The 25,443-nt window shown below is 46.9% G+C and overlaps 1 protein-coding gene across 1 annotated transcript in view; it reads left to right on the top strand.

The window, feature by feature from the left end:
- The window catches only part of LOC119402250 (WD repeat-containing and planar cell polarity effector protein fritz homolog), a 62,866-nt gene that overhangs the window by 24,439 nt on the left and 12,984 nt on the right, over positions 1-25,443 (top strand). Inside the window, exons 19-24 of the mRNA XM_037669382.2 lie at positions 1,941-2,055; positions 13,320-13,443; positions 17,998-18,061; positions 19,127-19,229; positions 21,024-21,169; positions 23,086-23,417. Of these exons, the coding sequence (XP_037525310.1) occupies positions 1,941-2,055; positions 13,320-13,443; positions 17,998-18,061; positions 19,127-19,229; positions 21,024-21,169; positions 23,086-23,417 (884 nt within the window). The remainder of the gene's footprint in view (positions 1-1,940; positions 2,056-13,319; positions 13,444-17,997; positions 18,062-19,126; positions 19,230-21,023; positions 21,170-23,085; positions 23,418-25,443) is intronic.

Below are 25,443 nucleotides of genomic sequence, written 5' to 3'. Positions count from 1 at the left end.
AGTCGTAATTACTTCGTTATAACCATTAGTTCGTTATAGCCAATATCCATTTCGACTGACAATTAGCACGCAAGAGAGGATGTACTGACCACCAAATCCCACAGCAGCCCGCCACGCAAACGAAAAACGGCCGTCGCACGGAGAAAAACTAGCAAAAGAAAAAAAAAAAGGAAGAACAGCAAAGAACTGCTACTTTATTCACGCCAAACTCGGCACACCAGCTGGCGGCTCACTTAGCAGAAAGATAGGCCTTAATAGACTTCTGCCGTGTCTTCCTCGGACGGATGATGGCTTTTTCGGCTGCTGCCGCTATGTCGAGTCCGTCCTCGCCGTCATCGTGAGCGCCGAAGCGGCGCAGCAGGTCTGCCGCATCCAGCGCTTGCGCGGACGTTGGAACATCGGGTTCACCAACTCCGGGCTGTCGTCGACACATTCGTCACTGTCGTCATTCACCACCTATGTCACCGCGCGCACAATTTCAGCCTCTGTCAGCTCTTCGGTTGTCACTGCATCAGCATCGGCACTGACGTACGTGCAGAAGGTGTCGCAGTCGGGCACAACTCCGGCGTCAACGAGAGCGTCCCACGACGCCAGGTCTTGGTCACCCGCGGCACCCTCATTGGCGGCAGCACCGATATCTTCGCTGTCACCGCCGCTGTTGACGCCAAATGAGGCATGCCGGAAGCAGTTGGCGATCGTACTTGCTGTTACAGACATTCAAGCAGCCTGTAGCATCTCGACCGCCATGTAGAGGTCGATTGTAGTCTCGCGCTTCATGCTCATATTGAGTAGAATTCGGTCGATTACACGCTTGTGGTACCGTGCTCAACGCTACGCCGAAATCTTCGGCAACTTTTTTCTTCTTGACGCCGGACTCAACGGCTCTCAACATAGCCGCCTTCTGCTCGATTGTAATCGTTTTGCGCTTTCGTTTGCCGTTGCCGTCGTCCATTTTGTGTCTAGCGGCGGGAACCGAGAGAGACGCTGTTTACACGCAGCGAAAGACAAGCAAAAAGGCCCGCGCCCACGCCGCGCGGTCGCCGCGTCGCCGTCCATGCACGCAACTGGAGAGCGGGCGGGTCCACGAGTTCCGCATGAGAGGTGAGGCCGCGTGACGTGCGCGGGTGGGTCCATGAGTTTCAGTGGAAGGGGAGGCAGGCAGACGCGCACCCTCGCGCGTGTTGGCAGGCGGCTCCTCGGGAGCGCGAGTTTTGAATTACCGCATCCGCGATGGGATGTAAACCGTCACGCGCTATAAGACATTGACTTGCCGGCTACCAAAATGGTCCGTAAATGCTCGGGGAAAAAAAAAAAGGTTCGTTATATCCATTGCGAGGAAATTTTAGCTTCGTTAAAACAAGGTTTTAAATACATGGGCGTCTATGGGAATTTCAAGGGGAATTACGATTGCTTCGTTATATCTATTAGTTCGTTATATCCCGCTTCGTTATAACGAGCTTCTACTGTATATGGTATCATGGAAAACGAATGCATGACCTCGGAATATGTAACACTGGATAGCAGTTGCCTGAAACAAGTTTGAAACAAAAGCAGCATTTCAGAGCGTAAGTGCCAGGAAAATGCAATGAACAGCAACGTATTGTTGCAGCTGTATCGCCGTGCGCATTGTGCCAGTGGTGATAATGAAGCAGCGCGGTTGTTTTTGGTCAAGCAAAAAAGATGAAGAAGACATTGGGTTTCTTGGCAATCCATAAAGTGTGTTTGTGTTGCTTGGTGTTCTCACCTGTCCTACGTCATTACAGTATCAGTGAGGTTCAACGAGGTTTTACAGTGATTGGTTAATCGACCTTAAGAACGTCTGTGTCAATAATGTATATTTAGGTGTTACGGTCTAGGTTAATTCAAGGTTGCAAATCTTTTCATTGTTACCTTGTGGTGTTTGTTCTGCCAGTGTGATCACAGCTTTGTTGATGTTGCAGGCTGTTCACCTCCTGTTGAGCCTGGACTGGGGTCGTGTTGCAGAGCTGTCTTTCCTGTGCCTTGGCAAGATAGTCAACTACCTGCTTCGACAGCCCCTGGATTCCAAACGCGAAGGTCTGCAGTGTGGCAACTGCTTGAGTTTAATGGCACGATGCCATTCTTACTCAAATAGGAAATGCGTCATTAATGCGTGTACGAGGGTGGTCTAAAAAGTTCTCGGCCTGATGTAGAAAGAAGCGTTTCAGACCTTCAAAATTATTTTTATTTTTCAACATAGTCTCCTTTCAACTCTACACACTTGGTCCATTGGTGTTCCAGAGCCAGGATTCCGTCCTTAAAATGACATTGTGGAAGTTCTAAAGAGTACTCATCTACAGCAGCAATCGCTTCTTCATTTGATGAAAAATGTTGCCCACCAAGAAAGATTTTGAGTTTTGGGAACAGGTGGTAGTCCTACAGGGCCGAGTCAGGAGAATAGGGTGGGTGCTCCAACAATTCGTACTTCAAATCGTGCAATTTAGCCATTGCAAGATGCCCTTTATGCACCAGTGCATTGTCTTGATGAAAGATGATTTTCTTCTTCGGCAAACCTGGTTTTTTCTCACAAATTTTTTGATCCAATTGAGTTAAAAGGTCAGAATAATACTCCCCAGTTATGGTTTTACCCTTTTCAAGATAATCCACAAGCAGAATGCCTTTAGCGTCCCAAAAAACAGAGGCCGTCACCTTTTCTGCGGAGGGAACTGACTTGGCTTTCTTTGGTGCAGAGTGTTGTGTAGGGCAGGAGCGCGGCGTAACCCGCGGCGAGCCGACGGAGAGGCCGAACGACGGGAGGGCGCGCGGAGTGACGACGCAGAGACCAAGCTTCGGCGAGTCTGACGGGAGACTGCTCTCCCGCGTTCAGGGTTGCCAGGTACTCGGAGAGCTACCCGCCAAATTTCCCCCCCGTTAATAGCCCAAAAGTAGCCAAACGTAATTAATAAAAAATAGCCCAAAATAGCCAAAGAGAGCAAATATAGAAAAAGGTTTCTATTCATTATAATTTATACACAGAGAGTTTATACACGTCTCCAATTGTGCTGCTGCTTGCAAGATTGCGTGTGTGGTGCAGGTAGTAGAAATAGAAAGGAAATGTCACTTTATTTGCTAGAATTTCTGTTTTCTTGTTGCTCTTTATTAATTTGTTTTCTTTGAAGTGATGACACAATGTGACGGTTGTAGTCAAAGGAATGGAGAACCCCATGGAGTAGATGAATGTTTTTAGTAATTGCTCGTTTGGTATTTCACGGCCACTACGTTTTTTTATGTAGCGGCCGTGGTTTAAAGCAAATAACTAAAGGTAAATGATGCGGATCACATTCAGAGCATAAGTTGGAATCCATATCAAGCTAAGCTGAAGTGAAGCGGTGAATTATAACCTTTAAAATCAACGGTGATGCGTAAAATCTGGTGATAGTAGGCATAGTAGGCATAGCACAGAAAGACGTTACGATGCTCCAAGTTACTTCGTGCGTGCTATCATGTACACTTTATATTTAAATCCATAAATTTATTCGCCATGAGAAGGAACAACTTAGCAGCATCGCGAAACCCGGCAAAGGAAGCTTCGCCTTAAGGGGGGACGTGATTTTCGGTACCAACTTTCTTATTTCTTCATCGATTTTGATGAAAATTTGCACACTTATTTGAAATGTTGTTTTAATGCTACTGTAGAAATTTCATGAATATATCTTTACAACTTTTTGATTTACAATATATTTCACCTTCTGCTCTTGTTCCGAGTCTGACTCGCTTAAAAAATGCGATAGGAAACTCGTTCAAAGTGCTATGCATTCTAAGATGTCTGATTGCGGGCGTGACATTCTTAGATTTTTTTATTTGCAACAAAATTTTTTTAGTTTTCATTTTTCATGAGGTGACTGCGCAACAGGCATCGAGGCTTTGTGCAACTCGTCAAATAGCTAATTATCAAAACGCCGTACTGAAAAAGCAAGAATGTCACGCCCTGAACTGTGCTTCAAGGAATATAGAACAAAAAACGGAACTGAAATAGACCCAGCGGTCAGTGAGAAATCAGCGGAACAAGCGAAGCAGGAAGCAAGAAAAGTCGTTTTGAGAAAACGGCTTTTAAAGTTGTACCAACGATATTACTTCATCAAAAGGCACTGGGGTCGTAATCTTTTGAGTCCTTCGTAATGTGCACTTTCTTGAGTGCCCTGTCTTTAGTTTGAGGTGCCTTGCTTCTCTAAAACACAAGAAGATTGTGATCTTTAAGGTGTGTTATAAGGTTGGACCTCCTGCACATGTGGCCTTTCATCGGTTGTGCCTTTGTTTTCTTTCTTTTTTCTTAAAATCCTTTTCTGATATACAAAGAACATGTAGCATGAATTTTAAACGAAGTTATGAAGTGGTGTAATAGACATGACAAAATATGATGATTTGCCAGCTTTCTTGTATTCATGCTCTCATTAACATAATTAAGTCTTGATTGCAATTGATCATTGAATCATTTTATAGGATACTAAAAGCGGCTCTCATCATGGCAACCTATCACTTCTTCCTAAATAACAGGCAGTTATGGCCAAGACATTGGTGGAATAGGAATTCCTTAGCAGTTTATTCAAGACGCGAACTGGGCAGATATGAATTCATCTCCCTGTTTCACTCGTCAAGCTAATTTGTAAACCTCGCCTGCGATGCGCTTCATCATTCACCCGGTCGCGGACACGGTTTTGTGCGAGGCTTTTATTTTTTCAGATGATTCATGAGCGCTTACGGCGATACCACGCACGGCTCCAAGCGCGCCTAAATTGCATCAACAGTGCTTTATTTCACCTCTAAGTGCTCGGCCGCATAGTCCGGGAAGCCGGCACGCGATGTGCTGGGTGGCGGCATTCGGTAATATGCCTAGGTGCGGCGACGAAAAATAGGCGCGCAACGTGTTTGGCCTCGCATTGCGGGACGCCGACGCGCGCCCGCTACGTGACGAGCTTGGCCGTGGGGTCCGCTGCCGATGCGTAAACTGACCATCCGCTGTACAGAGAAGCCGGCGGGGGAAGCGCTTCGTTCCTTGCGAAGAAGCACACTGCCGCGAATCCGCGAACGCGTTGCTCTTGCCCGCAAAGTTCGAGGTTCGTCTCGCGTGCCGACGCCGTGAGCGGAGTTAGGCCTAGTGACGACTCCGAGCAGTAGACGCGCCGGCCGCGGTGCCCGATGTTTCAAAGTACGTAATGCGTGGTCGCGAGTACAAAGAGTCGTCCTGCGATCATCTTCGTCACGACGTCCGAAGTGCGCATAAGCAGAACCTCCAACCACGGATCTGACGAGTCAACGCTAGAAAGTCGGTCCGAGACGCGCGTTTGCGATGTGCGCTACGAGTGCGGCGCGCCATCGTAATCCCACCGAGCTTCCGCTAGTAGCTCCAAACTAAAACGTAGTTCTTGTTCAAAGTTATCGTCGAGCCGTGAACACAGAGCGATTGCGAACACGCAACGAAGTAGCACGACTTTCGACAGCCGTGAGCTCGAGACGCACGAGCTGCAGACGACGATCTCCCGGAGCGAGCATCGGACCAATGGCGAGGCGCGCTGGGGCAACATGGCGGACGCGGCCAATCGGAGGGCTCGAAACGACCTTCGAACATTTGCTTTTTGTGCGCTTGTTTTCGAAGGGAGGAGCCAGCTGCGGCGGGGAATTTGAAGACGGAGAAATGCGCTTTCCGATGAGCCCAAGATATCGGCGCCCGGTGGCGTCGTTGCGGAGCTATGATTTTTAGAAAATCAGTGTTTTTTTCCGATTTCCCCAATAATTTTCGCCACCTCGGCAGGCGCAACAATTTTTTTATAGCACTTCTACGCGGTTTTCGGTGAAGATATTTTGGAATCGGATATAAGAAGGGCTACAGAAACTGAAAATGTGATTTTCAAAAAATCGATTTTTTTGCCATTTTTCGCGATACGAAAGCCGCGTCCCCCCTTAAAAGGCAGGGAATAGATTCATTATTACTGACTACTGTAATTGTCTGGTGGAGGCTGCTGATACCTAAAGAATGCAAACACACAGGTAAAGGATAGTAGAAAGAGTGAAGTAAAGATAACTGTGTACGTAAACACTTGATTCACAACAAACTGGAGGCACAACCTCACTAAAGAGGAGAAAGGGCACTGGAAAACAAGCGTTTGAAGCGAAGGCACGTAATAGCCTAAAAGTAGCCAAGTAGCCAACTACAAAAAATCCCGCCAAGTCCACAAAAATGTAGCCCAATTTGGCTATTTATAGCCCAACCTGGCAACCCTGCCCGCGTTTATTGCAGGCGGTTTTAAGGAGCGAGAAGAAAGGTTATTGGTCCACGAGGCACGGGTCACATGACCGGCATGGCCACACCGGATTGGTGGTAGCAAAGAGGCATGGCAGAGACCCAGCTCCCCCCAGTAGCATGAATAGAGAGCACAACAGCACTGGTGTCTCAGCATGTCACCAGGGGTCGCACGACACAACATCGTCCCGCCCTGGGAAGAATTGCATCCTTATAAAAAAGTATGTTACACATCAGCAAACACTAACTAGACTTCTTAGTCTGATGTAGTCCTCGAAGTGGCTGGGGGCTTACGCGTCCTCTGTGGCGGCGTGACCCAGGCCCTGCAGGAAGTCTCTGCGTGGGGCGGCCGTCGGGAGCCGACTTCGAAGACCTGTCCCCATCTCTTCCAGAACTGGGCCGATTGCAGCTGCCGTGAGCCGATGCTGAAGACCCATTCGCATCACTCTCTGGCGACAAACTTTGTGCGCTGCTGATCTGCGCTTTTGAATGTGGCCGTCGACCGCGGCCGTCAACGATGACGTCGTCGTCCTGGAGCCGGCGCAGCTCGCTGGCGACGTGTTGCCGGAGCGCCAGAGGCAGGCGACGCAGCTTGGCGGACACTGGTGCGTCCGGCCGCCTCTTGACACGGTGGACGTAGTCCCTGACAAGTCCCAGCTCCCCGTCGAACAGGTGCTCGAACCCCGGAGGCACACCTGCAGGAAGCTGCGAGGAAACGGGTGAAGCGCGACGACACGTCAACGTTGCGCCGTCGATCAGGAGTCCCAATTTCTGGATGCCGTCCCGCCCCAGTAGCGAAGTTCCGTACGTAGTCACGTAAAATGTGACGTGAGCCTGCTTCCCACGGTGTTGCAAGTCTGTATGGAAACAGCCCAGAATTGGAATGCGCTGCTTGGAGAAATTCTGCATGTGGTCTGACGTTTGCAGCAGGCGATGCTTCGAAGCGAAAAGCGTGTCGAAGTACTTCTTGGTCATTAACGATGCAGTGGCTCCGGTGTCCACCAGCAATGACATGTGGCTATGTCCTCCGACGATAACAGGGATGCGCAAGTCCCTTGGGCTAGTCGGCGCAGCTTGCACGGATAAGACTGTGGCAGTGCCGGAGGCACGATCTTGAACAGGGGTAACTCCCTGTACCGACGCTCGTCGCTTACGGCAGACTGCCGCGAAATGCCCTTTGATACGGCAAAATTGGCAATTTTTCTTTCTGGCAGGACAATTTCTGTAAGTCGCCAAATGCCCTAACTTGCCGCAACGAAAACAAGGGCCAACTTGAGGCTTGGGCGCAAGCTGTTGCACTTGCTGGCAGCGAACGCAGTCTTGTACACCCGCCGTCGAGCCCGCGCAGCCATCTTGGATGCGGCCGCCCGACTTGGGGGGGAAGTCGCCGCCATGTTGAGTCGCATGCGGGGCCAGCGAAGCAGCCGACCCGCCATTTTGAGCCGCTGCGACGCACTGGATGCTGCCGCCGTAACCGGAGTGCGAGCCGAGTAGCCGCTCATTTTCTCCGAACGCCGCGTTGGCTTTGTTGAGCGCCTCCAAGTCGCGGCTAACTTCTTCGGCTTTCTGCAGCGTAAGGGCTTCCCCGTACGACAGTAGTTTGGCCCGTACATGTGCGTTGGCGACCCCGTTGGCGACCCCGTGAATTACTTGGTCCCGTACTCTGTCGTCGTAAGTGGCGCCGAACTTGCATGACAGGGCCTTTTCTTTCAGCGCGGTGACGAAGTCGAGAAACGTTTCGCCGGGATGTTGTTTGCGGCTCGTGAAAAGGTGCCGCTCGGCTAGCACGTTCGTTGACTCTGCGAAAAGCCCGTCCAGGAATTGTAGCAACGTGTCGTACTCCGTCGTCGCCACTGCTTCCGTCGTCGACACCGCACCTGTGCCCAACGCCGCCGGCGTGCTGGCTGTGTGTGGAGCATTTTGGACGCCTTGAGCTTCGAGTTGCTCCTGTGCGGCGAAGTATTTCCGCTGGCTCTCGACACCGAGCGCGCTGAGAAGTGCTGACGCGCGTCTTTCGTCCTCCCAGCCGCTTCCGCCGGCCGCCTTCAAGTGTACCTGGAAAATCTTTTTCCATAAATGCCAAGGAATGGACGGCTTGTCGGGAACGTTCAGGAACGGAGGAAGGTTTGCAAAATGGGCCGCCATGTGTGCAGGAGGTAGGCAGTAGGCTCAAGCAGGAAGGTGGCGTCGTAGAGGGAGCCGGAGCGGGAACAAAGAAAAATCAGGTCGACGCGCTTGTAGCGTGCAGGAAGCAGCACCGACGCGCAGCAGAAAAGTGTGACCTGTAGCGTAGTGTCACGTACGTCGTGCTCTTCCTGGCGTTGCCTGTTGTAGTAGCGTAGCGGTTCAACTACCTCGTCGCCATGTGTTGTGTAGGGCAGGAGCACAGCGTAACCCGCGGCGGGCCGACGGAGAGGCCGAACGACGGGAGGGCGCGCGGAGTGACGACGCAGAGACCAAGCTTCGGCGAGTCTGACGGGAGACTGCTCTCCCGCGTTTATTGCAGGTGGTTTTAAGGAGCGAAAAGAAAGGTTATTGGTCCACGAGGCACGGGTCACATGACCGGCATGGCCACGCCGGATTGGTGGTAGCAAAGAGGCATGGCAGAGACCCAGCTCCCCCCAGTAGCATGAATAGAGAGCACAACAGCACTGGTGTGTCAGCATGTCACCAGGGGTCGCACGACACAACACAGAGGACCCGGCTTCAGTCCACTGCCTTGATTGTTGTTTCGATTCCGGTGTGTAATGGTGAATCCATGTTTCATCCATTGCTATAAATCTGCGCAAAAAAGTCGCTGGGTTTTTGTTATACAGCTCCAAAGCATGCTGTGACATCGTCATGCGGTTGTGTTTTTGCTCAGGAGTAAGGATGCGCGGCACCCATGTTGCACAGAGCTTGTTCGTGTGTAGTTTGTCATGCAAAATGTGACCTACACGTTCCACTGAAATGCCAACAGCCTCGGCAATTTCGCGCAACTTCACTCTCCTGTCTTCCAAAACCGTATCGTGCACACGGTCAATCAATTCAGGAATTGTTGCACTTTTTGGGTGCCCTTTGCGCGGGTCATCTTCAATGCTCTCTCTCCCCCGCTTAAACTCAGCAGCCCATTTCTTGACTGTGGAGTATGAAGGTGAATCTTGCTTGTAAACTAACAAGCCTTTGGTGGATTTCATTCGGAGGTAAACCTTCTTTTACAACGGACTTTATCACCGCACAGTACTCAAGCTTCTCCATGCCTTACGGTGCTTCACACTACACCCACTGTGATCGACTGTCAAAACCAAACTGCTAATCGGCACTAGATGGCGTTTCATCTGAGACTTGCAGAGACTTGTATGAACGTGCACATGAGTGCTGCAAGTTCTCGCTCGCGTGATTCTTATTGAGGCCGAGAACGTTTCAGACCACCCTCGTACATTCATTGTACACTGCCAGTGCTGACATATGGGGTGGAAACTTGTCGGATATCTAGGAAACTCAAGAAGAAGTTAAGAACCACACTGCATGTGACGGAATGGAAAATTTAGCTGTTACATTATGAGACACAGAGGGCATAGTGAATTAGAGACTGAAGAGGAATAGTTGCCATTCTAGCTTACATTAAGAAAACATGGACTTGGGCAAGTCACGTAATATGAAATGCAGGTAGCCAGTGGTCAGTTAGAGTGATGGAATGGACACCAAGAGTAATGCCATAATGCCACTGTAATGCCATAATGGCACTGAGGGTGCTGTCATAAATAAATAAAGAAAAATAGCTGAGGGAAGCAGAGGGTTAGATGGAGTGACGAAGTTAAAAAGTTCACAGGCATAAAATGGAATCAGCTTGCCCAAAATAGTGTTTATTGGAAATCATTTGCAGAGCTCTTTGTGCTTCAGGGGACATAAAATAGGCTGATGATGTGTACAAAAAAAAAAGGGTGCCATTTTGAGGGGAGAAAACGTGAGAATGAAGGACACCAGGAGTCACTGCACTGCCAGGGAGCGAATCGGAGCTGGTAGAGTCGGTACTGGGAGGTCTCTGGTTGCTCCTTACTCGTCGAGGAGTTTTCACTTTCTCCAACAGTTTTGTGGTGTTTATCTTTGTACAGCATAGACCGCTTATAACGTAAGTCGCCGGAGTCGCGAATATCCGCACTATAAGCGGTACCGCACTATAACCAAAAGAACGTTTTTGAAAGGTTGCACGTGTGCGAGACATGACGACAGGCAGGCGCGCGATTTCCGACTATCGAGGCATGCGACTGGGACGTATGTTTGCATCTGCTTACATTTGAAAATGTTGAACGGTTAGCGTCCGCGGACCTGCGGTGGCGACATAACGAACGCGGAAAAAATGCGCCGTCACGGGAAGTCGCCGCGGTATCGCACTGCGCGTGCGCGATGTCGAAAACGGTGGCGACCACAAACCACCACTCGAGAGTTTCACACGCACGCCCGTGTTTTCGTTAAAGATGTAAGTCACCCCTTCTAAATGCAACAACTGCAAAATGTTTCATTGACTCGGCAGCAAACCGCAACTTCTGTAGTCCGCGGCCGCCGACATGGCAGCTAGCGCTCGTTAGGCCTAGCGTGCGCGTTGCAACTTGGCATGCCGTCGCGAGAAGCTTGCCCTGACAACACGGAGATCGGGCGTAAAAGAGATCGCACTCGCGAGCTAAACCGAGCGCATCACGCGTGAAACGAACTTTCGGTTCGCGGTCGGGAGAACAGCCGCGGCAACTATCCCTGAAAAAGTATTTCAAGCTTGTAAGTCCGCCTGTTGGTGGCAAAGGCGAAAGCGCAGTCGCGTCTCAAAGCATTGTTACTGCGGGGGAATCGAGGTTCCACGCGCGATATCAGCGCTCTACGACGAAGCAACTATTTTCCCGACGGAGACAAACAGCGGTAACGCGCTCTTGATGCGGACGCGGGCACCCGTACGTAGCGGAGCGCGCATGTCAAGCGGCCTAATGGTTTAAAGTGTGGTGTGTGACGATGGGCAAAGAACTGTTTACGAGTTTACTTCTAAGAGACGATGTGCTGGGTGCTCAAAAAACTGCTAGGAGTGCTTAAACTGTTTGCTGAGGCATTTCAAGTTGCTTCCCAAAAACAAAACCTTGAATTTTTATGCAAATGCTGAAAAAAGATATGCTAGAAAGTGTGCTGTGTGAATGATCATGTAGATTTAATGCACATATTGAAATCACTGTGAAGGGAAGCTTTTGCATAGTGTTTGATTAAACACTATATGACTAAGATTAACATAATTGTCCCCATTTTTATGTATATGGTCTAATTTTATGCAGTACTTCTTTGCACATCTCACAGGTAAAAAATTTATAGTTTTGTGCTGTTATGTGCTACACCACTGACAGGCTGTGTGAAAAAAAAAGCATGAATTTTGAAAAGCGTTACCAATGCTCCATCTTCTGCAGTGATCAAGGAGAGCTATGAAAAACATCTCAATCCCATACCTTAAGTGTTATTTTGTGTTAAGGCAAAAGCCTTAAAGGGGCCCTGCAACACTTTTTTAACATGGTCAGAAAACACTCCTGATCGTTAGTTGAGGCTCCTGAGAACACGCGAGCCAAACATTACAGCGCAGCCCGCAGCTCGAAGAAACAAAAAAAAAAAGAAAGGAAGGCATTCAAGGTCATCGTGCACGCTGACAAATGGATGCATCTTCTTGCCCCCTTGTCATGCCCCTCCCTGCGTAGCTTTCAGTGTGCTCACTGGTACGAGAGGAGAGAGAAAGCGCTTGAAGCATGCGACAAATCCCTGTAACACCGCTCGTACTTGACGGATTCTAAAAATTTTTGCGGCAGTCGATTCGTGAGGCAGTAAGCTTTTTTAATAAAGCCATTCGATGGTTACTTGGAACAGTGCTGCAGGGCCCCTTTAAATGCTTCATTGAGTGGCCCTTTGAGTGAAACACGACAAGCAGATGAAGTGGTACAAAGGCCCACATGGTCCACATCACTGATGATGTCATATTGTGGTGTCATAATGACGTCAGATCTCAGAAATTTGTGATGTCGCATGATGACGTCATTTCGTGGCATCGTCACTTGGTCAAAAGTGAGCCAATCCTGAAGCCAGTGCAAAACTTGTGAGGTGCAGAAAGCTTCAGGCAGGGAGGAACAATGCAATTAACTAAGGACATAAAGCTAATTTAAAGGACCCCTTGCAGCGAAATTTTTGTTTGTGTCTTTTTTACTGTAATTTGTAGCTTTGTGTCTGGTAATCCCGCAATTGAATTGTAAAAGCTCTAACATATTGTATAATTAATGTTGTCGTTAATTGTGACTATTTTAGCATCACTTCAAAACGCCCACCTAAAGACATAAGAAAATAGCGCCCCACTCTGGGGGAGCGCCTAAGATCACGTGCACCGACGTTGAAAGTGCAGTTTTCAAATCAGGGCTCCCCGTGCTGTAAAGAATGAAACGATGCGGGTGCTTCGTTGTCACTTAAACCTGTTAAACATTCACTAAACTGTCAAGAGCATGTCCCCCTAGGAAAAAAAGGGGATGAGGAACACTAGCCCTCACTTGGTGCCAGTTGTGGTACTGTGTGCACCCCACAAACCTTCTGTGACGTCCACAGTACTCGCTTTACTCGTGGAACGTCGCATGGGGCCTCGATCCACGTCATACCAGTGGCGATGTCGCGAGATGCTGCCAACTCGGATGAGTACTAACGCTTACTTTAAAACGAAACTAAAATATCTTAAGCACAACGTTCACCACTGATGATCGGTCATAAGTGTCCACATATACAGGACAATCAAGCAACACAAACATCTTGAGGTTTCAACTTTGGCGTCAGGGGCCCTTTAACGTGCCTCGCATTGCAGCTCATTCTATCCTATAAGAAGTCTGGTCCTCGATTGTATAACTTAGTGCATTGCCAAGTGGACAGGAGGTTTTCACCTTCAAGTGTTACAGAATGTAACACGCTGCCGCACATTTTTTATCTCGCGCAGTTCTCAAGTGTGTTGGCAGGGTACTTGTTTGTTTTTACAGTCTGATCAGAAGTTTATCAGAACCATCAGTAACTACAAGTTTCACCCTTGCAGTTCAATTGGAGACAGCGCTGGGAAGCTTCTATGGTCCTGCTCAGCCAATACCGGACTCTGTTGTCGCCGAGTATGGCGCTCGCATCAGCCACCTGGCGAGGCGATTCTTTCACCAACTCTTGAGGTACAACGCACGAAGCGATCTCGTAGTCACACTGCAGTGTTGTACAGGCACAGTTGCTGCCAGCAGCGTAGAAAGTTGACTGGGTTGGTCAGTAAAAGTTGCGTTTAAGGGGGGGACGCGGGGATCAAATCGCGAAAAATGGCAAAAAAATCGATTTTCTGAAAATCACATTTTCAGTTTCTGTAGCCCTTTTTCTATCTAATTCCAAAATATCTTCGCTGAAAACCACGTAGAAGTGCTATTAAAAATTGTTGCACACGCTGAGGTGGCGAAAATTATCGCGGAAATTACAAAAAAGAAAGCGTTTTTCAAAAAATTATAGCTCCGTAACGGCACGACCGAGCACCACCATCTAGGGCTCGTTTGAAAGATGAAAGAGCATTTCTCCGTCTTCAAATTCCCCGCCTCAGCTGTCTCCTCCATTTAAAAACAAGCACACAAAAAGCAAACATTTAAAGGTCGTTTCGAGGTCCCCGATTGGCTGCGGCCGCCATGATGCTCCAGCGCGCCTCGCCATTGGTCCGATGGTCGCTCCCGGTGTGCGTCATCTGCGGCTTCCGCGTTGCGGGGTCACGGCTGTCGAAAATCACGCTAATTACTGAAGCGTTCGCACTCGTTTTGTGTTCGCTGGTCGACGATAATTATGCATTAACAGCTGCACCCGGAAGCTCATTCCTCAGACCGTGTATCAGACTGCGATAGCCCGACACACTCTTCGCGAACATCGCAGAAGCACGTCTCGGACCTGTATTGCGTTCACTCGTCGGACCCGCGGTTAGAAGTTCTGCCCGTCGGCATCTCGGACCTCGTGACGAAGACCACCGCGGGACGACCTTTTGTGCTCGTGATCGAACATGACTAACTCGGAAACACCGCGGCAGCGCACACCGCGACCGTGCTTACTGCTCGGAGTCGTGGCTAGGCCTAACTACGTTCACGGCGCCGAGGAATTCGAACTTTGCGGGGAAGAACATCGTGCTAGCAGACAGTGCGAAAGCGAACAATCCGCAATGCGCTTTTTTGCAAGCAACTAATGATATCGCCCGCTGGCAGCTCGGAATCGCTGATCGGCATTTGACGCTTCGGCAGCTGCGCCGCGGACCCCACGGCTACGGCCGCTCGATCTCCCCAAGTTCGTCGCACAGCGATCGCTCGAAGCACCGCGACAATTTCGCGCGTCGGCGCCCCAAAATGCGAGGCCAAGCATATTGCACGCTGATGTTTCATCGCTGCGGCTTTGCATATTGCGCATCGCCACCAAATGCCGCCACCCAGCATATCGGGCACAGACTTCCCGAACCCCGCGGCCAAGCACTTCGCGGGGAAATAAGCACTCAGTGGGGATGTAATTTAGGCACGCTTCAAGCTGTGCATGGTATCGCAGCAAGCTTTTGTAAATGTACTGAAATAGTGAAAGCCTCGCCGACTACCATTACCACGACCGGGTGAATGATGAAGCCTATCAAGGCGGGTTTGACAAATGAACTTGTGTAAAGGAGTGGACGAATTTTTATCTGCCAAACTCGCTTTATTGAGTACTACTCAGAAATTCCTGTGCCACCAATGTCTTGGCCATAACTGCCACTGCACACCTAAATTTGCATGCCACAGACTTGTAATATGCAAGTCTGGCCATTAAACCTGAAGGCTCACCCTTCGAAGAGCTGACAAAAATAACCAATAAAGAAAAAGGAAAGCACGTAGTGCAGAAAAAATGAAAGGACATAAGAGAACCCTTGCAAGCAAAGACACTAAATATTACATCCTCAGGGCACTTTGATTTACATTTAGTGGCTGTGCAATTTAGGGCCTGTTTTCTCAGAAGTGTGTTTTGACCCGACTGTCCTGCTTGCAGAAAGCGTAGCACAACTATGGCTTGATGGATTTTCATGAGGTCTGTTGCATTATATTGTCTGTACTATGACATTCCTATATCTCTCTTTAGCTAATTTGACATGACGATAACGAATGCATTATGCAAGCATGGATGTAATGTTCCGTGTAAAAAAAAATTGGGGTAATAAAAATATTTGGAGAATGTCATAGCATGAACCATTCCTATGGCTAAAATATAAGGGCAACTTTGGGCTTTTACCATGTTTTGTTGTCATGCCAAGCTTTCTGCAAGCCTGGTATAACACTGATGCAAGTAAAAATTTATAATGTCAAAACTGCTGAAGCTATCAATGGAACTTTGTAAATAGTCATTCAGTGCACTTCCCAATAAAAGCATGCCAAATTTCATTGTTCTACGACAAAAAATAAAGAATTTCAGCTTCGATCCCCACCTCCCCCCTTAATGGCTGGTGCCTCTAGGTGTATTTTGTAAGCTGCCACTGCTAGGCTTCATTTTTAAAAGTGATTTTTACCTGAAGCTGTTGTCTAAACCATGTGGTAGGCTTGCAGCTACGGACGCATTATTACCAGTGGTACGCTAACATTATGGCACAGCCGGTGCAAAGAAGGAAAACAAGAAAATAAATATACACGAGCAAATTCCGGTAATACTTACTGGTACTTGATGACAAAACTTATTTTCGTTTAGTAAGAATGAGTATAGTTTTTTTTTTTTACTTTGTCTCACCTGCGTAGATTATGGATAATTTCAAGCTCACTTGTTTTTCAAGTTGCTGGAGAATGACAGTGCATCAGGCTGAACAGCATCATAGAAATACAAACTTAAAAGTTTCGTCAATCTTCATCTTTGTTTTGCAGTGTAGTACACAGCTAAGCATTGTTCACCTCAGGACGTCATTAGCACATAATGGTGGCAGGAATTTACTAAAGCCTAGCCTAATCAACCTGATGACATTGTAACCTGATTACCATGTTGTGGTCAAGCTAATTATTATGTTTTACGTCACAAATTAAGCATTAAAAATTTACAAGAGATTATTAAAGATGGGCCAGTCAAGTTCTCTCATCGGGAATCTGAGGACATTTTAGGGCGTACATTTATGGTTTCAGAATTATGATATTTTGTTATAAATAGGGAATGTAAAAGTGTGTCTATCTGAAAAACGACAGTTCATTGCTAATTTTAACAATGAATCGCTTCGTTTCCTGCTTGACTCACAGAGCACTGCGGCATGAATTCTTGGACTGACCTCCTAACCTCTTTCGGGTATGGCTGCATGATTTCTTCCCACCAAAAAAAAGCACGTCCATTACTTCATCGCGATGACCTTATTTCGTAACCTTTAGTTGACCTTTGAGATTCTGTGAGCACGAAACATGTTTGTATATTTCCCAACACAAGGTCACAGGTTCAGTCACTGGCAGTTGCAAATGCTTTAACGATAGAGATGGTATGCAAGAGCACTCATGTATTAAAGTTTCAGTTCACGATAAAGAGCTCTAATTGGTCAGGATTCAGCGCTATCTTTGACGGTGTTCAACATCCTTATCCGTGTGCTCTGCCACTCTGGCACCCCTCATAGATGGGCCGTGAGCTTGGGATGTTAAACGTTGTGACTTAATGTTCGACTTAGATCTACTTATCACACTGTATTCGATGCTGCGGTTCCTTGTTTCATGACCAAATAGATTGGTCAAGCATTCAAGTTCGAAGCAGTTTTGCAAAACCATCTCCTTTGTCCATATTTTCTTGCGTTATGCACCGTAACACGCTGACGGGTTAGCATAGTGAACACTGTGAGAAACAGAGATGCAAAGTGGCACTGAAGAAGCACTTGTCATTGCGCTCCTTTACGTCACTTTGTGTCTGATGACCTGATGTTCTAAACTTCTCACTGGGAACGCAGACTTCTTGTCACGCACCGTATGCACTTTGCACAGAATCATGCATGCATCCACATTTGCACAGGCTGCCCCCATACGCTTTCGTGATGGTGGCAGCACTTGCATGCTCGCACTGTAAATGCACTTGCGTGTAGATGCACCGCTGCTGCACTGTAGCATAATGAACGATGTTTGTGTATGGCTGTAAGAAAGAATGTAGAGGGGTGTCTGTGTGCATGCAGTGTTTGTTCACTTAGTGCCAGCGAAGTGTAAACAAAAATGCACAAGCAGAGGGAAAACTGAAATAACACATCTCAAGCTATTGATTGATCATAACAAGGCAAAAACAGAAGGAACACTAAAGAGCAGTAGGAAAACAAAACAAGTGTTCATGTGCCTGTGCCCTGTGTTCCTCCTGTCCATCCTCGTAAAATGTGCACCGTTTTTGCCTTGTCAGAGGGAGAACATGACACACGCGCTGACTTTAGCAAGGTTTCGCTGTCTGTGTGTTCTTTGCACTTCACTAGCAGAATTGAAACTTGAGCTAGTTGGTACGGATTCATCAGTGCGCTACTTAAATCATGATGAATCACTAGCAGAATGTCGTACCAACAGGGCCGAATTAGCACCTTTCTCAAGCGTGTTTACTTAGGCTGATTGTAGCTTCATTTCTGACTGCATCATAGACAACGCAGTCATAGCATTAATCTTTAGCGTTTGCCTCTGATTTGTCTGTAGTTTCTTCGTAATGATTCTACCACACTCTCGTGAAGTTGTATATCTCATCACGTTGTGAATCACTGCATATTCCAGGTTTGACAGGCTGGAAAAGGCTTTTCTACTGGCCGTTGACTTAGGGTACTGGGATCTCTTCATGGTGAGTCCGTATTGCCTTGTCCAGGGTATGTTTGTATCACAGCTTTGATTTTCAAGATGTAATTGGTCCATTAAAAGCCTGTGTAATTCAAATGTTCAGCCACTGGCATCCAGAGTTATTTTCATCTATTGCCTCGACCCTCTTTAATGGCAGCAATAAAATTTTAACACATTGAAGTAGTATGACAAAACTGTATATAGATATAAGACGAATAAGCAGTCTTAAGGCTGTCCAGAGCTCCTATTCCAGTGCTCAAATAAACACGCTTTGTTATATTGAATGCAAACGTATAGAAACCTATATCCTTTTAAATGCGGAGCACTTAAGCCCGGCTTGTCGTATGCTGTCATCACCTGGCATAACGCAGGCAAAACCATGTATAGCATAGCCATCTGTAGCATCTTGAGCGCGCGCTTGCGCCAGGGAGACGTCTTCTTCCTCTTGTTCTTCGAGCGCCTTGATGATGATAAGTGCGGAGTACTTTAGGGGCCCGGGTTGTCGTATGCTGTCGTCGCTTGGCGTAACGCAGGCAAAACTACGCATAAAAATAGAAAAATAAAGAGGAAGCAAGCGAGAAATAGAAAGAGAGAGAAAGAAAGGGAAAAAATAGGAAGAAAAATAGAAAGAGAAAGAAATAGGTAAAGAGAGAGGAAGAAATAAATAGAAATAATGAGGGAAAAAAGACAAAAAAGACTGGAAAAGAGAAAAAGAAAGAAAGAGAGGAGGAAAGAAAGAGAAAATCAAAGAGAAACAAAGAAGGCTGCCCAGCTCTGCACTTCCTTCAGGCTTGACATCACTAGGGTTTCAATTTTTTAGATTAAAGACTTCATTATAGAATGAAAACAGGGTTGCTTGTGACACTAGGATAGCTTTATTTTATGTAATTGCTGTGAATTTGTATATGTTGCACTGCTTTTGATCTAATTGGTTATATCCATTAAGTCATTATATTAGTGTTTGTTATATGGAGGTATGTCTGTACCAAAGTTCATTATATGTAGGTTTAGCTGCATTTACAAGTGTTCATGTGCACTTTTGGTCACCTCGTTGATTTCATTTTGTCAGGACTTGCACAACATTGCAAAGAAGAAGGGAGAAAGCGGGCTAGTGGAGGTTGCCCTGCGGCGCGCGAATGCCCTGAAGCCAAGTCGAGCACTGTCTGACTGCGGTGAGTGCCTCAACATGGAATTCTTTGTTTTTTGCCAACTGCTTGCGGCGGAAGCTGCGTTTTCTGCCTTCCCAAGGTAGGGGCTGTTAATGAAAGCTTCATGGAGAAGGCACAATTTGTGTCGGACGTCTGATGCAAGCACCCCTGATATCTGTCATTTGCTTTTTCGATGTCTTCGTGTACACAGTAATGTGTACATACACAGTAAAACCTTGATGATGCGAATCTCACGGGGTCACCAAAAATATTCGTATCATACGAAATTCATGTCAACAGAAAACATGAAAAATTAGTATGCGACAAAATAAAGCTGGAGTACATTTTCATTTATTTTTTCTTAAGGCTGCAGCAACGTCATTAATAGCTCTGAATGATTGCCAGTAATGTTTTCAGACGTCGGCTATTATACCGGTACTCATTATTATACAACGCATGCACGCATGTGTAATTAAGGGACGAAAATTTGTTGTGTTCCGTGGCAGCTGATATCCCCTTCCCAATGTTTGGACGCTTTTCCGCATGACATTAGACTACTGCGGCAAAAGTGACTTAACGAGCGCTTTGCATGCGATAGATGAAGGCCAGAAAATATTATAACCGCTGTCCTTTGTTGTTATTGTTTTCATATCACAGTGGTGTTCGGAACGTTTTTCGGGAGATTTACGGCCGTGCCTGCACATTTGGGAGATTTGTTCAAAATTTGGGAGTCTCCCGTGCAAATCAGAGATTGGAAGATGTGCGCGTCCCCGACAACCGTGCATGTTGACGTTGCAAGGCCTAGCTCCTTCGCCAAGACCATCCGCTTCTTCTTTTGTTCCTCGTCCACCTTTCATAGGACGTCTGAATGCGAGGCCGTGGCTTGCATTGATGTGGCAGGCATGTGTAAAGACAGTATAGCGACGCTGCCTAGAACACAGCAGCACGCGTCGACGCGTCGGAGAAAAAAAAAAAGGAGTGCAATGCCAATGCCATCTGTAATCCAAACACGAAGGCACACAAAGGTGATTTAGGGCCTCCAAGATTCGCGTGCACAGTCTCGGAAAATACGATGCGCTGCTGATTGCTTATCCTGACAAACTGGCGCCGTGGCGTGCATGTCCACGCTTGGGTTTCTGCATCTGCGCGTGATTGCCGTGTTCTCCGCGACAATGTGGGCAGCATCTGTTCATAGCTGCGTGGTAGTGTACATTCGTTTCAAATGTAGCGAGGTGAAAGTCGGTTCGCAACAACCGTACCCCATTACATTGCAGGCTAATGAGCCTTGGCTGGGACGACAGAAAAATTCGTGTCACCCTGAAATTGGTACGAGCCGTGAGCTTATCACCGAGGTTCTACTGTAATACGTACAGTAATAGCATAGCTTGTACCTGAGCAGCTTGATAGCAACTGTTATTTATGACTACATTTCCAGCTCAGGTTACATATTGTTGCAGGTGGATCACACCATATCTATCACTTGTTCTGGTGCCATGACTAGTTCAGGGTCTGTCACATTTGTCTTTCATGCATTTTTGGCACTAATCACCTCCCTAACAGTGGTGCAGTTCAGATTCTAAAATGTACATTTGGATCTACATCAGCTTTATCTCGCACATCAATTTTCTTATGTGTAGCAGATATTCTGATTATTAGGTATTTTTCTTCTTTGTCCTTCACTTGATGGTAACGCTACCTTACTGAAGATGATATTGTGTAAACAATTTTCATTACTTTTTAATGCTAATGATGGTGCACAATGCACTAAACTGAATTTGAAGAACAACTGTGCTGTTGTTTGCCTTGTACATCATGCAGATTCGAACGACTGTGATTCGTCAAGTGAGCTCACCGATGATTGTTGCTCGAGTGACGACGGAGCTCGCTGCATTCCGGCTGTGACTGTGGCTACAGCGTCGTGCTCTGGTGCTACAGGTGTTTCGGATACTGGCCGCCAAAGATTGGTATGCATGTTTGAACGTGACAGGACTCGAATTCTTCGTTTATGAGGATATCATTTGTAACTTAAAGTGCATGCAAAGCCCCGTGTTTAAAACCAGCTGAGAGAGACCTTCAGTAGTGGACTGAATAAAAAAGTTAGTTCATATTCGTTTTTCACAAATTAAGCTTCAGCAAGCACTACATTAAGACATGGTTGGAACTGAAAAGAAAAAGTGTTTATATGTAGTGTAAAAAGTGATGGCAGTGCCACATCAGTCCACCTCCATGTTTCAGTTTAATGTGGTTTGCCGATTCTAAATCATTACTATAATTGCCATAAAATGCTACTGAAAAGAGCCTGTGAAAGTCTTGAAAAAACACAGGAATTGTTGAGAAGGGCTAGTTTGCGTCTGCTCCAAAATCCAAAATGGCAGCCATGAGATTTCTAGCCAGAAAAAAAAAAAGATATTGCGGATCTAAGGCATCTTGGGACACTCGCTACCCAGACTCACCAGCAGGACACTCACCAGTGATGTCCTTTGAGGACGGTATCTGACCATGGACTAATGTACCATGTATCACTTATTAGATAGCTTTGCATGTGGAGCTTCCACAGATAGCCAAGTTAATCTTCATCTCCTATCCATTTACACACTTTCCCAGAAAGGCCTTCAACCATCACTGAAGTCTATTATTCTTCCCGTATAAGTAAATCTCAGCAACTGACATTAAAGGTTGCACTTGATCATGTGCTGTCAGGTCACCTAATAGCATGTCATAGCAGGAGTACCAGAATAGCTGTCAGCAGGGTGGACGGAAACATAGGCGTGCGCACAGGGGGGGCAGGGGGGGCAGCCGCCCCCTCTAATCACCTAAGAAGGGGGGCGGAAAATCTGCCCTGTACATTGACCCTTGCAGTCACCTAAGTTGGGGGGGGGGGGCAAAATCTGCCCCATACATTGACTTAGTAGGGTGGGGGGGCCGCTGCAATGAACCTTTGCCCCCCCCCCCCCTAATGGGCAACCCTGCGCACGCCTATGGATGGAAATACTGAACATGCATGGATATATACGTCAGGCAAGATTTCGCAGGGCACAGTGCTGTCTTTCCTCACATATCATGCTGCTTTTGTGGGCAGCGAACTCATCCCTCTACTGTTCCCAGCCACAGTGATGAACTTGGTGTCCATGCATCCCCGCATACTTGCCTTGGATAAACGCATTGCTTCACAGCTGTGAAGATGGAGTGATTACTCAAGCATTGTAAGCTTGAACACACCAAGACACATAGCCATTATACTATCATATTACCTGAATATTACCTATATATGTACACAGTCACATACACAGTCATAACAAAGGTGCTAAATCCTCTTGAACTTACCTTGCATAATGTAAATCTTGCAGCTTTTATTTTTTCCATATTTTACTGCGCCTGTGATAGCTTGTATCTGTCATATTTATTGTGTAACTCGTATGCACTATATGTCATTCCTCAGTGTTCATTGTTCAATGTGTTGACCACTGTTCAACAATAGCATTATGTGAAGTCATGGGCAAATGAAATAGTAACAAGTTGGGGCTACCTAATACGCATTCTATCATTTTTGTTTTCACCAGTATGCTTGATGTCAGCATGATTTCTGCCTGCTCACTTAGCATGGGGCCAAGACAACCTTTGGAAGCTGCATAATTACCAATGCGAGATTGTGCTCTTGAGCTATCACTTGCAGAAGCTGTTCCACTTTGCAATTTCTTGTTTGCGTTTTATTTGTCCATCACTGTACCACAGTGCTAAAATCACCAAATGGTGACTGCAGCATGTCTAAATTACAAACACACGAGAAAATAAAGATGACATAAAGATGATGTTATGATGAAAATATTTCCTAGGCTTCAGATTACCAAAACTGTCATCTCTTTTGACAACACCGTTCCAGCATCCGCAGGGCCACTCAGCGGGTCTGCGACCGCCCATGCCAGCTGCTTTCGCTGCAAGTGGCGCCAGTACCAGCGGTTACCACTGGCCACCTCCGCGAGCGGTACCAGTAATGCCAGCGGCAGAGGAAGACCTCATCGACCTGAGCGACGATTACGAGTGCACGTCGGAAGGCGTGCGGGTTGCCGTACCGATCATCGACCCCCTGGTTCCCCAAACGTTCAGTTCGGCGACAATGCAGCAGTCCGTCATTAGACCCATCCCAAGAATCCAGCCGACTGACCTGAGAAGAGCTCCGACAGAACTGAGCTCCATCGGATCCGAAGCCTACAAGTGGGTGTTTTCTGCCATGGCAGCTTTCTTCAGTGCCATGTACCGACATAAGCAGCACAGAAAAATGTGCGCTCTCATGTCGAGGGTGACTGTTTAGATGAAATGTGTGTGGGCCTTGGGAGATGTAAGGATCCTGTGTGATTAAGGTGAAAGCCTTAGGCGCCTCATCACGTGTGAAAAGTGACCGTCGGCTCGTCGACGTCTGCAGTGGTGGCGTCAGCATGAACATGCAGGATGAAAAAAAATCACTCTGTGACGTCATCATGATGTCGCAGGTTGCCAAAATTTGTGACATCATAGTGATGTCGTCGTGACGTCACATAGTCTGACATCACATGATGACGTCATCATGACATTGTCACTTGATGAAAGGTGGGGCCGATCTCAGGGGCACTGCAGAACCACATGATGTGCAGAAAGCTTCCAGTGTCTCTGATCTTGGATGCAGTGCAAAAGCATGTTGTGTGCAGAAAGCTGTCAAGTGGGTGGGGTAGGTTAATGCAATATACTGAGAAGGAAAAAGAAGAACATGCCTTCTGCCTGTGAGTTATCTTGAGGGAATCTGTGAAGCACCATGTGACTTATTTTATGAGTGCTAGACATATTAAATATATGCGTATAAGTGCAAGACATTTCGCCATGTGACTATGAGCGTATTGGGCAAGCGATTGTTCCAGATTGAAGGTCCTGGTATTTGCTGTTTTTTCAGATTTCACTCTTCCACTCTGCACTTTGATTCAATCTTTTCATGCACCCCTGTTGTGTTATGGCCTTTTAAATTTTATTCCTGCTGTCTGCTGTCCTTCTGTGTATGCTGTTCTTTCACCTCTTGCCTTTCTGCGAATAAACTATCACCTGTTCTCGTCTGTTTTGTGTTTTTCTCTCTACCTTCTCTCACTTTCTGCTGTCCTTCTTGCTATTTTACCTGTGCCCTACAGCGCATGCAAATTAGGAATACATATTTCATCTGATGGAACGAAAAATAACAAGTTCAACATCAAGAGGCAGGATGACAACACTGGATTAGATTTGCTATCAGGTGTAGTTGATATTCTGTTCAAATTTAAGAAAGAGTCTGGCAGGTCATGTACTGTACTGAACAAACAAACATTCAATACAATGCATGTATTAGCCTCACACATGGTGAATGCGCTTCACTGAGAAAGTTAGTTATGTCACATGTCTGGAGTTCCACTCTGATGTTGTTCAACGGAGAAGGAAAATTTGTGAGTATTTGTGCTCTGGCAGAAAGAGAGGTTAACGCATTTGTGTCATCGTGATGTGGGGCCTAAGGATAATCTTCAATAAAATGAGTGTATAAAAATCAGGCAAAGCAGCTGCATCTATGTTTCGGGAAAAAGTATATTATTTTATTTGCCGTCATTAGCCATGTTGGGGAATCAGTGCATTTAAATTTAGAATAAATAAACGAATATCCATTCTCTGGATTCTCTCAATTGTTTTAATGGTTAGTGTATGGATGGGTCTAATGAAGGTCTCGTAACTTAGTCATTTAATTCTGGTAGGTAAGCTTCTGAGCTTGCGTCTTGAAAAGCAAAGTTAGGAACAGCGGAAGATATTATAAAATGTAAGTTCCGAGCAAGGTTATCAGAGAATGTTACACCAAGGTGCTTACAGTTGTCAGCTTGCCACGATATCACAGAAACTACTGTTTCTTTTGCGTTTTTTTTCCCTGAGTTCAGAAAAGAGGTACACTTTTCCTTCCTTGCTAATAATAGAATACAGTAGAACCCCGCTGTTACGTTCCTCACTGCTGCGTTTTCCCGGCTGTTACGTCGTTTTCCGCCGGTCCCGGCATAGCTCCCATAGGATACAATGTATTGGGAACCCCGCTGTTACGTCGTAACTGTCGGACCGTTCCCGTATGATACGTCGCGAAGTGCGCCCGGAGCCGACCGAGTGACTACCAAAGAGAGCGGCCATGGTGCATTTTCACGCAGCTTGGCCTCGTTTCACCGTAATATTAGCCGCATGAGAGGCGCAAGCAACAGAATCTTTCAATTGA

This window comes from Rhipicephalus sanguineus, chromosome 8 (genome assembly GCF_013339695.2).
Source record: "Rhipicephalus sanguineus isolate Rsan-2018 chromosome 8, BIME_Rsan_1.4, whole genome shotgun sequence".
In the NCBI taxonomy this organism is placed as follows: Eukaryota; Metazoa; Arthropoda; class Arachnida; order Ixodida; family Ixodidae; genus Rhipicephalus; species Rhipicephalus sanguineus.
This window is presented reverse-complemented; position numbering and strand designations above follow the sequence as displayed.